This window comes from Camponotus vicinus, unplaced genomic scaffold (genome assembly GCF_025532165.1).
Source record: "Camponotus vicinus isolate PSW18456_S1 unplaced genomic scaffold, iyCamVici1.0 SCAF_1, whole genome shotgun sequence".
Classification (NCBI taxonomy): Eukaryota; Metazoa; Arthropoda; class Insecta; order Hymenoptera; family Formicidae; genus Camponotus; species Camponotus vicinus.
The window spans coordinates 32,355,122-32,371,096 of record NW_028141945.1 but is presented as its reverse complement, the minus strand read 5'-3'; the positions used below and the strand labels follow the sequence as shown (position 1 = coordinate 32,371,096).

Here is a 15,975-nt window from a genome sequence, read left to right as displayed (position 1 = left end):
ACTTTCTTCGTCCATTATGATTATCGTCCCACAAGGAGAGGTTGGAAAAGATAGAGATTCTCCAGGTATGCATAATATATAATAATATATGATAATATATAAGCGTTATATTAATCTCTTTAGTATTAAACATCGTGTACATAGATCTAAGCATTAAGACATTTGTCGTAAAGACGAGTAAAACTTGAAATGTATAATCGATCAAAACTCTTAATCATATTAATTTATATCATCTTACTTTATGCTAATTAATATGAAAATGATAAATTCGAATCGCTCAAAAGAAATACATATATCTAACTTATTAATATCGTAGAGAATATTATAGTGTATCCTATTTTTTTTATTTTGTAATTTCAAAAAAAAGAAATCTTTTCGCGTATCATAAAAGTATTTTGTGTTAATTATAGATGGTTTTTTTTGCTGTTACTTGTACTTAGATTAGATTTTTTGCCACTTATAAATATAATGTATAATAAAAAAATACTGGCTACAAATATTTTTTGATGTAACAATACTAAGAATTACCGTGTCAAGAGATTATTAAACGAGTTAATCTTAACGTTGTGGTATCATTGAAAATTGCTTCCGCGGATCGCCTTTCGTAAGTGAAAGCTGCGGTGCATCATCGACAAAGAACATCATTACCGAATATTAAAAGCACGCGCGATGTTATGACTCGACAAAACTCTTCGCTCGCGAGTCACGAGATAAAATGATCGAAAAATATACCGGTCACGTCTCGCAAACGACTCGCGGCACAAAATAGCGGCTGTCGCGTGAAATATCGTTCCACTGCGATATACATGCAACGAGAGTCGCCATCTTTACTTTAATGCGATGCAACGCGAAGTAGAAGTCGCGACCTTGATCGTTCTTTGTATCGTTTTCGGAGATTTTCGAATATCATGTTACAAAATTGAGAGAAGATGCGATCACTTACAATAATCCAGCATACACGGTGTCGCAATCGAATCTGCCGACGTTCTTCTGTCACTATTTATCGGACTAAAATCGCAAAAAAAAAAAAAAATACGCGAAGCGATTGACAAGCGCCCACGTCTCGACGCTGCAACTGGCGGCGCAAAATGGCGGTATCGCGTGAAGTTTGTTGTGGATCGCGATCCACGCGTGACGTCATCTTCATGGAAATCTTTTGGGGGATTCGGTTGGATGCACTTGGCGCGCTCTCCCTCGGCTTTCCGTATTCGCGATTAGTATTGAAAATTGAGAAAGGACGGGCTTTGTGACGCGTTCTCGGCGTGCATCCAATCTCGAATTCGCTTTTATGATCGAAACAATATATTCGTTACTTAATATATTACTTTTATACATACTGTTACGCGATGTAATGCGAATAGACAGCCGACTACTGTACTCGGCATCGCATCGTTTCACAGAGATTCTCGAATATTGTTACAAATATTAAAAATATGTGATTTACGATAATTTGGCGCACGGTATCGCGATCGACTACTCTTGTGACAGTCGCTTTCAGCCGCAAGTCACTCCCCGCTGATAAAGTGGCGAGAAATACGCGGAGCGATTTCATCACGTTCCGACGCTGACGACTCGCGACGCGAAATGGCGCTTATCGCGTGAAGTATCGTTCGATTGCGATCCGGTGTACGCCTTGCCAACTTGACTCGGAAATCTTACGGCGAATTTCGGTTGGATGCACTTAGCGCGCACCGATGCGCCCTAAGTGCGCCCTCATTCAATTTTCTGTATTGGGCTGATATCGAAAACTGAGGAAGGACGCGCTGTCCCGAGGCACAGTCTCGAAAAAAAGAAAAAATCGTAATTTATCATTTAAAATACGTTCTTGAGACGCATGATCGAGAAACAATATATTTATTATAATTTATTTATCTAATACTATCGCGCGATGTGATGAAAAATAGGCAGCTCTGACTGTATTCTGCATCGCATCGTTCGCGACGAGGATTTTTCTTTTTTTAATATTACAGATATTATAAAAATATGTGATTAGTTTACGGTAATCGCGATCAATCCTTCCGCGCGACATTCGCTTTCAACCGCAATCTCTTTACCGGTGAAACTACGAAAAACGGAGCGATTTCGATACGTCTAGATGGTAACTGCCTGCGACGCATAATGGCGATTGTTGACTTCTTCGATTCTTCGATTGCGATTCGTATATCATTGCAAATATTCGCTTATTACCGTTCATGCGTGTTAACAATCGTGCAACTCATTATGCGATGATATCAATATCCGATCGCGTGTTATTTCTTCTCGATATTCCTGAGATTCGTCATTATTAACGATAGCACAAAGTAAAAGTTTTTTTTTTGATATAATTGAAAAACGGATTTCGCAGCAATTTTATGGCGATGCGATGTCGCTAGAGTGATGCGAATTGACGTTTAAACGTGCGCGTTGCCTATTACGTGTATCTGTCTGCAATCTGAAACTACAGAGAAAAATATAACCGATTATAATCATATGTCTCAATAAGTACGATAATCTAACATTTTCGATAACAAATAAAAAATAATTGATCGTATTAAAAACATATATCTCTCTTTTAAAATATATTAAAATAAATGCTCCAATGATTATCATATTTCTCGTATATTGTGAAAAGTAGATCTATTTCTCCAACATAAATTGATAAAATATTATTTGTCAAATGTCGTTATTATATAATTATAATAATTTTGAAGAATATATTAAGTATAATTTATCTGGCACGCAGATCGCGAGCAAATAAGCGCGATAACGTTCGACCCTTTATCGCTAATATTCTTTATTCTTGTCCTGTTTTTCTCTTTTGTTTTGATCTTTCCTGTCGATCGGCTGAAAGAGCTTTCAGCTCGAAAACGCGGTGAATCAACATCGAGTCGATGGGTCACGATCAACCTGAGAGAGGTTTTCCTCGATATATTAGACATCGGCTATCGGCGCGCCAATCGACCATTTTGATGCACGGCAGCGCTTCTTTGCTTGCGAAACAAACAGAGGCAATTTAGAAATCCTGGATAGACTCGACACAGAGAAACCGATTTTATATTCCCCGCCTGCAGTTTTCCTTTTCTCTTCTCTACTTGGCTCTATTCGACCTAATCCCCCGTCCCTCCTCCACCTCGGTTTTCTTTACGTCCGGAGTCTGAGATTTTTCCCATTAACCCACTACTGTCCGAATTTACTTCCCGCATTTTTACAGAAATTCTAGCTCGCGATCTTCTACGAGAGAAAAGAATAAATATTCCGTGCTCTTAAATATTTCAAACGATCGTAAATTAAACGTGTAATTTACTCAAATTAAATTCGAATTAATCCAAACCGATTTCGGTTAAAGAGAGATTAAATCTCTCGGAAGGGAAAGAAACTCTGCGCGATGTGAAAAAAAAAAATTATAATTTCAATAGCTTCGCATGATAGCGACAAGAAAAATGCAGCGCGCATTAAGTATAATTTTACGCAAAGTCGAGGGAGTTAGCTTGCTATAAATTTTCTTTTAGGAGAATAATCACTGCAATTCTCTAATACACATATAAGCGCGAAAGAAACAACGGTTCGAAATGGTACAAGGACAGTGCGGCCTCTCTTTACGTACGTAACTTCCGTGACATCCCAGTTTTCACGGGAAATTTAACCAGCGCACATTTTACCGCGCTTTAAGCTACCGGCTTATACCTCGAAACGCATTTCGTATGAGCGCGAATCCGAGCAAACACCTTCCGTAATGTCGGTGCATGTCGCGCGATTTTTTTCCCGCTGCCGTCCACGGTTTCTGAAAGTAGCGTAAACACACACGCGGGCGACCATTTAATTAGACTTCTAGTCTAACCCGCGAACCTACCTTCGCTCGTAATTAGGTTCGTCGACCGTTGTCGTCGCACGTCGCTCTTGGGGACCGTAGATAAATAATCCGGTCGTGCGAATCCACGCGTACCGCAAGAACTCCAGGACAACCATCGTCCAGAACATCAAGAGCCATAACACGCGCTGCAACGACATTTCGAACGCTAAATTGAGACGAGTGACATTAATGCAAAAGCGCAAATAGCTTTTTACTATTAAAATTTGCGCGCGTGTATATGACGAACAATACCACAGATAAGCGCAACAACGGGATTTGAACCGTATATTCGATTTTCAATTGGTTTTAGCCATCTGCTGTATAGATTTCAATATAAATACATTACATTTCAATAATTTCAACGATTTGGATCGATCGCAATTTAATTGTGTAATATTGTATGGTTGTGTAATATTGATTGTAGTTATAATAATATTTTTTATCGTTCTATCTGTTCCAAATTTAATTGAAATTCTGTAAAATCGAACATAATTCGACAATAACGTGACAAAATCTCGAAACAGAGTTTTATCGCGGAGCTTTCCGTAGAAACATATTCTGTTGTTAAATAAACCCAATTGATAATATGTTATTTTATGACTCGCACTGCGAGTTATAATCATATTTCCTGATTATACGCATACAATAGCGTGCAATACGAATGTAAAATATTTGTGGCCGCGACGATAATTAGAGAGATCAGACGGGGATAATTTGTAGAAATATGTAATATGTGTCGTTGATATTCCGTCCAAACATACGTAGAAACACCGAGACACAAAGAGGAGACGGTGATTCGAGACCGCAAAGAGGAGACACGTGCGTTCTTGCGATCTCAAAGCGATCCCCGCGATAGTCGCGTATATCGCTCGACTATATGTATATATTTCGGCGAATTTATATGCTAATTCTCGCCGTGCTCGTCGGGATTAACTTCCTGTTCTAGTTAACCGTCGCGAATTCGCGAGAGCTTGACCATCCCCCCACGACAAAGTCGCGCCGTCTCGCACAATCGAGCGACGTAAACATCGTTGCTGTACCGCGCCTTGCCGCGAAATTCCGCTTCCGCCAATTGGACAAATCCGATTCCAGGTGTCCCGCAAAAATGCATCTCGTTGTCTCGCCCGTGCTGTCTCCGTCAATCGGACTTTTCCTCCAATTTTCGATTCAAATATAGCTAATGTTTCCAATTTATTTCTAATTTATTAGGATACTCGATTTTCCGAACATATCTCACCGAAGTTTTGGAATATTTTTTCGATATTTTTTCAGTAGAAATATTCAAACAATACAAACAGATATCTCTAATTTACCTATGCGTTCAAAATATGTGCGTATGTAACACAATGATCACCACGTAGAGTAAGCTTGGATAAAGCTTTTAAAAGTGCAAAAATAGTGAATGAGCCATATATTGAAAGTTCAATAATACTTTTACGATATTCGATTAAAATGATGATTTTCCTAAAATGATAAAATAGTTTGAAAAAGTTACCTCACGTGTACGTGTAAAATTACACATTACAATTTTACAATTAACCAACAGTTGTTAGCATTGAATTTGTTACTTGTCGATTAATTCAAATTATACTTTGCGATAGTAAAACGAAAAGAATATATTTTACATAAAGAGAGACAAACGGAAGAAAATATTTTATGCTCCGATACACACGTTTATTCGTCAAGCAATATTTGCGATTCTGATAAGAAATTTTTATGCGCTAAACACTTTAAAGCTGTTTGCGCAGCGTAGAAAACATATAATTCAAAGTTGCCGATACCAAACAAGGTACTCACGCATTCTAGCTTTTCGTTCTACTGCCTCGCGAGGAAAATCTCTTCCTCGTGTTTGTCGTATCTGTGACGTGTTATTTTCATCGCTCTGTTTTGCATGTACCTACATACATATATATCAGTAATTGGAATTTCAGGATTGCATATTTGAAGGTATGAGAGAAAAAATAGATGATATTTATGCATTTAAAAATTTAGCCATTATAATATAAATAAAGAATCATGGCTAATGTTTATAATATGTATGTGTATACATACACATACATGCACATACACACACACACACACACACGAGCCATTATTATTTAAATTTGAAAAAATTTATTATAATTTGTTATATTATTTGACAGTGTAATGTCTAAATTTTTAAACGCATAAATATTACGTATTTTTGCTTTCACACCTTCAAATATGCGATCCTGAAATTCCAATTATCAGAGAACTTACAATTTTCACATTCTCGTAAAGTGTAATTTTGTTGGATCGATATCGAGTTACTCTATTTTATAATGCTTGCACACACGCACATACATACACACACACACACACACACAAATAATACACACATAAATAATTGTTTCGATCTAGAAACTATACATAAAGCGCGAATATATGAAATATACCATAACCGCCATCTGTGATCATATTTTAAACTAAATGTTGCGAGATTCAGATTTGTCGATAACATAAAAAATCACATTGTTAATAATTATATTGATAAAACACACAATAAAGGAAACGCAACATTTTTTTAAAAAGGAAAGATGTCTTTTAATAACATGATAAAAATGTAAATTTGTATATTTTGTCAGTATTATAGCTTAGATAATCGCGATTCTCTTAATTTGCGAGATGGAAGCAAGCAAATTAATATAAATCATTGTTCATTTACAAGAAATTAACAATTTTTAATAATTCTTATTAGAGTCAGCACATAATAATAGAGTAGAATAAATGTAAAAAATGAAGACATATATAATGCATGTATATCTTAAAATAAATATCTCAAAATAATTTTTCGAAAAGTTTGTTAACACGCCGCAATAACTGGGGAATTAAAAGGACAATAGAAGAAGGATATAAAACATCTGACTCCTGTCTTCTTCCAGACTTACTGTTCGAAATTTTATTAATCTACATATCCAATAACAAAAATATATCATCATAAGAAATGAAATTAAAGATAGGATCGCTTTATCCTCGGCACCAGACTCTAATGAATATACAATCCACTAATGATGATTACTGATTTTTTTACCGCTTAAAACAAACAGGACAATGGCTACATTATCTCTGTCTTATTTATACATTAATTAGAGAAGCTCATCAATTATACAACGACGATATAACAACGTTACAATTGCTGACAATTGGACAATTTGTATTGAGTTACAGTGAAAGAAGTATCGGAAAACACATCAGAGATTGATCCAATTTGGGAAATAAACGGATTGTATATAATTTTTAACAATGTTATATATAGACTTTTTATTATTAATAATAATAATTCTATTTCGTTAAAAGAGAAGGGACACGCGAAATTGACGGCGGACCCTCGATAAGAGAAAAGAGGAGTTTAAACGTTAAATCAATGATTTAAATATCCAGTGGGTTGCGCAACGAAGTTTTTTTTACTTTTTTTTATCAGTGCTCACATGCTTTTCGTATACTTCTTGATACACGAAAAACACGCTGAAAATCTCCTATATGCAATACAATATGTAAATTGCTTAATTAACACCTCTCTATATAAGAATGCATCTCCCCAAATTTGTAATATATCCAATGTGTAAGAAACAATTATTTTTATATCTATCACGAGCAATACACTTGCGTATTTTATCAACAACACATTTGTTATGTTTTATGATCCGTTACGACAGATCTTTATTGTGCATTTTACAAGCGCAATACGATACTGATCGCAATCGTATACTTTGTGCTTAATCGAATAGCTTGTGTTTATGTTAGACATCTCGAAAGAAGTTTTAACGAATGTGTGCACATTTTAACTAGGCATTGAAAAACTACTGAACACATTCGGACTGCAATATATTTTTTCTGCCTGACACGCGCTGATACACTGCAAAAGCAAACGCGAACAGTTCCACACAATTTTATTTATCGAGAAAAATAAAAAAATGAGAAAAATTAAGGGGAAAAAGGGAACTCTTGTGCTATTATTAATTGATATAATCAATTTGCAATTTTTTAAATAAAAAAGATTAATAGAAAATGCAGATAAGTTCGCAATTTATGCTTCATGTAGTGAAAATACAGTTTTTTTAATTTAATCTGTAGATTTATTGCTATTAAAAAAATATTCATAATCTATTAAAGACATAAGAGGCAAGCTGTGACATAAAGATGTTTTCCACATTGATTTTACTCTTTCATGGTAAAATTCTACTTAGCAAACAAGATTTTCATTTTAATGTTACAATCCGTTTAACGGAGCCTTTATTGTAATGTAAGCAAATTTGCGACATGATAAATTACAAAAATATAAGAATTAATTACGTACAGAAATTTTTGAAAAATATATCAACAAGAATTACCGATTCTAAAACTTATACAATTATACAATTTTTTTTCTATTTCGCAAAAACTCTTCGAGCATTTTCAGCACACGACAAAACATTCGTTCAACATACATAATAAAAATAAATATATATATATATAATATACTAGAAAATAAAATAAAAATAAAATGATATATTCGATACAATATTACTCTAAAGAGAATCATACATATACTATATAAGCTAAAAAAAAGAAAAAGAAAGGCTTATTCGAGATATTCACAATCTCACTTAGTGAGATATACAAATGATAAATAACATTGCAATCTATGAAGCATATTCGAGTTGTTGAAGGAAAAAATAATACTCATCAGTACGCAATACGGTATTCAATGCAGGTACATTTAGTATGATTAATTGACATTAATGCATACTTTTGCGGGAGAATTTTGGCAATTGATTTCTATACGCAGAAACATATGACGCGATTGCTTTATAAATTCTACGATTTCTAAACTAGCTTAAGAAAATTATCCTGAGAATGAGATTGAAATATTAAGAATATTATATAACCATATTATCATTTTACCATTCACTATCCTGTCACAATAATCCAGATGAAACAATAATTTGGTATTATTTATATTCTTCGGGTTATTACAACACAAATCACACACAGAATATTGACTTTTAAATTGTTATGTACTATGTATGCGAGAGAGAGAAAGGGAGAGTAAATTCCAAAATTAACTCCAAAAACTTATCGCTAAAGTTAAAGTGAACTGCGTTGAATTTCGTTGAATGATTTTAAACATCAACTCCTAATTTTACATATCTCCTTCGCGTTGCACGCATTTAGAACATGACACTGTAGTAAATGGTAGTACGTTTATGTCGAGATAGATAAAAATGGCAGTGACGATAACAAATTCGTGCAACGATTAACGCAGTCAATTTAACTTTCTGCCTACAACGATGTATATAATATGTAACGATACTAATGTCGTTAAAAATGTAGAAATTTCCATCGTGAATTTTCCATTAATTTTCAAAACCAAATTCAAATCATCCTCAGTAAGCCAAGGACTCAACTTAATGATTTAAATTCTACTATCTATCACAATCCAAAGTCGCCCAAAACGTTTATATATTTTTATTTTTTTCACATCGAGGAATTGATGATTGTTTAAAGAAAGTGGTTCCAAAAATAGTCGCTCGAAAACGCACAGCGTATATCATAGAAAGCTCTATATAAACATTACCAATAACAATATAAGCCCGTTTTATACTAACAATTATCGATAAAATTAACAGCATAGAAATTCTATAGGAAATGTAAACGATATTCAGCATAGTGAAAGTTCGATTCGATAAAACGCTTTATTGAGGCGGATTAAGAAACTGACTTTTATATGATGAACGATATATATATTACTCTATAATCACATAGCTTTTGAAAGGCAGTACTGGCTCTCTGCTGTAAAAACTGGTCACTTCTCCTTAGAGTGATATATGAATTGGGTTGTCAATGCGAGCAGGAACTGTTTAGAACACGATATTATTTGTCAAACATATTGCCGATAGATCATATAATACAAAATTATAAAATAATATCTCACAAAATATATTCAATGCTAAAAATGTGAATATTGTATTTTTTGTGTATTTTTTCTTCGTACATACCATTTCGACAATTTTAGCCGTTTCATGCAAGAGAGATCTATGCCCTTCAAAGCGTAATTATCATGGTTTTATGTTGAAAAAACGGCTTTTGGAACATGTGTTACTATTATTAGTAAGTTGATAAAATGTAAAAACGACCGCGCGACGATGATATTTTCTCCCAGCATGGCTCTATGTCGTGGGTCCAACTCCGTCGTGCGTATTTCCCTAATTGTCTCCTTAAATCTTGAATCTACAAATGCGTACTCCACGAAAAGCGATCTCTTTATTACATTTGTTATTTATCCCATATATGCTACGGTAGCCCGTCTCTTTCTCGCAAATATTTTTATATTCGTACTTACTTCCATTCGTACACACGCACACAAATGTCGCACATTGATGCGCTCGCATATCACCCTTACATATATATCACATTCACTTTGCACACTTGCTCTCAGAGGTCTTAGAGGAATATCTATTATTCACGGATATAACGCTATACAATTGTAATAATTTAAAGAAATGTATTAAAGATTCGCAGAGCCATAGCAAGAGGTAGGACGATTTTTTGTAAATCGTACCTTCGATATGAACTATTGATAAATTGAACTAACAATGCACACTGATCACACACAAGTAATAAATCGTTGTCCAGTTTTCCTATTTTTACATGCGAATAGTAGTGTTGTGAGCCTTCGACGAGTAATAATTAAATAGAATGTTCTGTAACTGCAATATTACTTTGTAACAATTGTGTTAGTATGAAAAAAGTTTATTATTATTGAATGTAATGCACATTTGGTTGATACCATTGACTATATCAGAATTATACCTATAAATACGACAAAATTTATCCTTTATTTAAACGCAAAGTTATATTGCAATCACGAGAACCATGCCCTACATATGGATATATATGTTATAAATTCAAATAAAATCCAGTAAAATTGAATACAGTAATTTGCATTTCTCAAAGTATTGTTTAAATCCAGTATTAGCACACGTTTTCAAAAATTTTTATATATTGATTAAGTACATATTATGATCATTAGCATCATTATAAATGACAAATGTTTATCGAAATTACAACAGAGTAAATCTAATCTAACTCACAGAGCAATCTAAGTTACATTAACCAAAGAGGAGCCTTCGAAAAAAAAAATTTGAATCATACTATTTTGAAATATACCTGACCATATACTTCTGATCTATATCTTACTAAACAAAAGCAGATAATTTTATATGAAGACATTCGATATGAGCACAATCACTAAAATTCCGATTATTTATTGACTCACTTATTCTATGATTCGATTTAATGTGTTCCAAATCATGCATTATGGAATATTTTAACAATAATAAGTAGTATCGCGCGCGCGCGAGTATAGAAAAAGAAATTAACAATATTACTCTACGAGAAATAGGACGTCGGAAAAATACCGATATATAGACTATTCTTTGATGAAATTTGGACCACTGAATTAATAATAGTTGCTAGAATAACCATCAGTTAGTAGAGCATTGGTCAAGACACACAAAGAAGATGATTCCAAAATGAATATCTAGCGAAATCTTCACTAGTATTCATGTTATTTCCCTTTCATTTTATTTTTTTATTTTTTCGACTATGCACCGCGAAATTGTTGATCTCATAATTGTCTATAGACAAGTGCAAAATCGCCATTAAAATAATCGAGATATTTCTTTCGCGGATAATTTCTAAAAGACATTATTTCTACATAAAACAATTAAAGGGGGTAATAGTTATTAAACTATTATTTTATATATTTTAAAATCTTCACTTATTCCTTTGTAGCAAGTAGATATTATATTTTAATAACTTTTAATAACTATTACCATCACTTTTGATTTACATAGAAATAAAATTTATAGATATTATCTATTAAATAAAACAGAAGAAATATTTCAACTATTTAAACACCACGACTATACATTTCTTATATATAAATTATCATTTTAAGAAAGTGCGCACATTTTTTCTCTTTTTCTCTTTTTTTCTTCTACGTAGCGCTAGAACGTCTTCGAATTATATATTCATTCAAATTATTTGCTAATTATCTAATAATTTTCTTAGTTGCTAAAGCCGCGCGTAAATGTTAAAGGAAGTGGGTACCGATGTAGCAACAGAACAATGATAATAGCGATATCAAGGCAGTTTCGCGTCGATCGAATAGTTTTACTTGTTTAATCGAACGACAGCTCATAATCGGACCAATCGGAATCGTCGGAATCTGAGAAGAAAGGGATATCTTCTAAATCGAGATACATCCAACGATCGTCCCTTTCATCGAGGAAATCCCATAAGATCAGTTGCTGTAAATAGTAAACGGCAAAGCCGTATTGTCATGTTCTATTCATACCAGAATGCAATATAAATTACATGGATGTAGCTCGACCATTTGATTTAAAATATTATATCGCTTGCTCCCTCCCCATGACATTTTACAACATGAATAACTCGTTTGTCGACGTTTTTAAATGCAACGCAATGAAAATAAATATACTTTTGCAAACAATAAGATAGCCACACTTACGTGCAAGATGTCGATATCGGCGTCGGCAGTATTGCGCCTCTGTCGAACAGGTGGGCCCACATCTTTCTTAGTCCCATCGGGAAGTGCGTGAAGATAGAAACATTTATTACCAAACGGACACTTGCCACGACCTTTATTGAAGTACTTGCAGTCTTTGGTACTATAAGAAATAAAACAAAATGTTAGAAAACACAACTGCAACAAGATAATTGAGGTAGAGACAGATTATGATTGATCGCGATCATTTTTTACCTCAAAGCGCCTTTATAATCTCTTATCAACTTTTCCTTTTCTTCTTTCGTGTCCACCCAGTACATACTAGGACAAACAAAGTCCGAGGGAATACGACATTCTGGGCATGCCCTTATGATTTTATTGTCGAATTGTTTAGCTTGACGCCACTTTCTGATGCAAGTTAGACAGAAACAGTGATTGCAATTCGGCAATATACCGAACCTCTGTTCTCGCGATGACTTTTCCATTATTGTTTCGAAACAAACGCCACAGGATTTTTCTTTGCTGCGTTGAATAGCAAAAGATAACTCCATATCTGCTTCGTGCTGTTTTACACATGCCTGTGTGTAAATAACAAAACATCAATCATTTTTCTTATTCACAAAATATCCAATATATATAATAATCCATAGAAAGTGTTATGAAATGTTATTTTTTTAAGCAGTTGAATAATAAAATCCTTTTTAAAATTATTGAGGTACTTTATAAGGAACAGATAAAATATAATTGTCTCAATAAAGCAGAAGAGAGTGACTCTTTTATTTTTTAAATGAAATTGGAAATAAGAAAATCATTTAATAATTATTATGGAGCACATTTTGTGTGTGTCAATTTCATTAAGAAATATTGTGTTATAGGTTTGAAACAAAGAAATTTAATAGTCATATAATATGTTTTTACTCTCCACTTTCTAGTTTGGAAATGTATAGCATAGTTTAAACAAATTTAACATAAATCTAATAATAAATAGGGCTTACATTTGTATGTTTCTTCCTCAATTCTTCATTGTGTGGGTAAAGGACAGCGCGGCTGCATAATTCACAAATGTCACCGTGAAGATATGTGCAATTTAAGTTTCTACAGATTCCAGTTGCTTCTGCATATGGACACAAAGGTTCTAAAGAGGGGCTCGAAGCTTGACCAGATGGATTAACAGCTTGAGCATATGAAACTGGCTTTGATGTACTCATAGATGTTCCTGACGCAGATGTTACATCTGTAGAAGATGACCCAGCAACCGGAGACACAGCTGTAGGTACAAACTCAGGTGCTTTTACCCAATCTTCAGCAGTACGTTTATCAGCTTTTCTGTAACAAACAATAAGATATCATAAAAATAATCTAGTTGAAAAAATATATTACAATGAAAAATATACATTATTATAAATATATACATAAACAAATGTGCATCATAATTATTACAAAAGCTATTACAAAATAAGGAGTTACAATTATTATTATACAATGTATTTAAACTTACTTATGTTTCAAAGAGTTTGCTGTGTGCTGACCCGAGGCAGAATTTTCTATCGCATTAGTTTGCGCGACTTCATTATCCGCAGTACCTGTACTATGGCTAAAACGACATTGATTACCAAATTTACATATGCCTTGTTTGAAGAATCGACAAGTGACAATATAGCCAGGACTATTAGTCGGAGTTGTCACTGTCTCATTGATATTTGCATCGTTTCTAGTCACTTGCGCATGGCGATACCGACAGTTGTTTCCCTCACGGCAAGCACCATTCTTGAAATATCTGAAATTGAAAATGCGATTATTGTCGTGTGAAAGATACGGAAGAAAAATTCGTGGGTAAGAATATTGTGTGTTTGAAATCATCAAGAGATTCACAAGGATGTATAGATGGACATATTCGCCAAGCGTCAATATTTATATTATTGTATTCGTACATTGCTACGAGTCCGCAATGTGCTTGTTGCTAACCTCTCCATCTCTATCCACGCGAAGCTCGATACTCATACGTGAGATAACGGCTTTCGCGTAAAATCTCGCTAGCGGAACTTGCAGGGCGTAACGTCTGGCACAACTTCTTACCGGCAAACAACGCTCTGTGTCCAATTGTCGGCCATTTTCTCGCTCCTCCTCCGTCGTAACGGTCGCAATGATGATCGACGACGCGTCGTTCCTTGGATGATATGATGAGCCGTGCGAGCGTTCGCCGTAGGGAGAGCGAGAGAGAAGGATACGCGCCTTCGAGAACGTCGTTCCGGCTTCGAAATCACGAGGGCGACCTTTACGGACAAGCCGGGGACGAGCGACGTGCAAACCGCAAAAAAAAACACACACCCCTGGCCCGATAAAGAGAACACGCTCCAGTCGCGCCGCGCAATAAACGTACCTCGAGGAGATGCGCGATGTATATGTCATACACGAGCACGAGTTCACGCGCGCGCGCGCGCGCGCGTATCTGTCCTTATCCGCTCGCTCTCTCCAACGCTCGTGCAACACTTGTCACCGCCACTTTGCGCCCGAGTTTCGTTCCAATATGAATTTGCAACCGTTCGCGATTATTGCCGAACACGCCACTTCCTCCTCTTCTCTGTCGTGACGTGTCTATCGTCTCTGATTCTATCGAATCGCAGAATCGTTCCTTTCGCTACTCCATGTCGTTACTCTCTTTCGATTTTCAACATTTATTCATTGCTCTATCCTCGTCCACCACGAAATTTTTTTCGGAGCGTTCTCAATCTTCCATGTGATGGTTAACGATGATGAATAACGAGCCTTCATCAAGAACCTTTACAATCTGATTGTCGATTTTCTTGTGACGCGCGATAGCACTGTATTTTTTCTTAATCGCGCAAGATTCTTTTGTCGCACTTTCGTAATTTTCGTAATTCTAAAACAGATTGTCAGGCATGAGACGTGCACGATACCCGGGACACGGGAATACTTGGTATTGTATGCGCGGTCATTGAACTCGACCGAGTTCGTTTGTTGACGCGCCAAGTGTATCGCCCAACAAGGTAAAAGCTGGACAAACTCACCTGGGCAGTACTGTCAACCGTTATCGGCTCTTCTGAAGAAATTGCAAAAATATTGATCTGTAAAATAATCCATCGATCTTTGTGGCAAAAATGCCATGAAGTTATATACATATTTATTTCGAACGATCCATGCACAAGAGTGCGTTCAGAAATTCTACTCGTGAGGTAGAGTATTGGATTGATGAATCAGAATAAAGGGTCGTCTACAATGGCCGTAGCATAAGGTTGTAAGGCCGTAGTCATAAGAAATTGACCAATCCCAGTTGAAGTTCAAGAGAATAATCAACTGTGATTGGTCAATTTCTTACGACTACGGCCTTACAACCTTATGCTACGGCCATTGTAGACGACCCTTAAAGGCCGATATTCATCAATCTTAAGATGTTAAAAACGGAGCATTAGCATTTTAAGACATTATTTAAGACGGTCTTGAAATAAAAACGAAATGAATATCAGCCAAAGAAATCTTTGCTCTTTTTATTCTGATTGACCAATTATATAATAAGCGCTCCCCCATGAGTAGGATTTTCGAACGTGCCTTAAATATAGCGAAAAGGAAAAAAACGTTAACATAAAAATAGTAA

At 35.1% G+C, this 15,975-nt stretch overlaps 1 protein-coding gene across 4 annotated transcripts; it reads right to left on the bottom strand.

Annotated features, from left to right (window-relative positions):
- Nucleotides 1–229: 229 nt before the first annotated feature.
- On the bottom strand, nucleotides 230–15,514 carry LOC145961579 (putative E3 ubiquitin-protein ligase makorin-1). 4 transcript variants are annotated; one of them, XM_083081921.1, is made up of 8 exons: nucleotides 15,392–15,514; nucleotides 14,439–15,243; nucleotides 13,861–14,139; nucleotides 13,358–13,688; nucleotides 12,618–12,940; nucleotides 12,366–12,525; nucleotides 3,830–3,975; nucleotides 250–2,437 (listed from the first exon to the last, which is right to left on the bottom strand). In XM_083081921.1, the coding sequence occupies exons 2-8, from the start codon at nucleotides 14,471–14,473 to the stop codon at nucleotides 2,350–2,352; spliced, it is 1,362 nt and encodes a 453-aa protein (XP_082938047.1). In that variant the 5' UTR covers nucleotides 14,474–15,243; nucleotides 15,392–15,514; the 3' UTR covers nucleotides 250–2,349. The 4 variants fall into 4 exon arrangements, with proteins under 4 accessions (XP_082938058.1, XP_082938047.1, XP_082938077.1 ...); XM_083081932.1 differs by lacking the exon at nucleotides 15,392–15,514 and having other exon boundaries at nucleotides 230–2,437; nucleotides 14,328–14,466; XM_083081951.1 differs by lacking the exons at nucleotides 3,830–3,975; nucleotides 15,392–15,514 and having other exon boundaries at nucleotides 256–2,437; nucleotides 14,439–15,345.
- Nucleotides 15,515–15,975: the final 461 nt, after the last annotated feature.

What these genes read in the sequence shown, in the direction of transcription:
- LOC145961579 (XM_083081921.1), bottom strand. Translation starts at nt 14,473, where the DNA reads ATGGCCGACAATTGGACACAGAGCGTTGTTTGCCG. An exon ending in GCAAACTCTTTGAAACATAA is followed by an intron (nt 13,689 to 13,860) that starts GTAAGTTTAAAT and finishes TGTTTGTTACAG; the next exon opens with AAAAGCTGATAAACGTACTG. An exon ending in GATTATAAAGGCGCTTTGAG is followed by an intron (nt 12,526 to 12,617) that starts GTAAAAAATGAT and finishes TATTTCTTATAG; the next exon opens with TACCAAAGACTGCAAGTACT.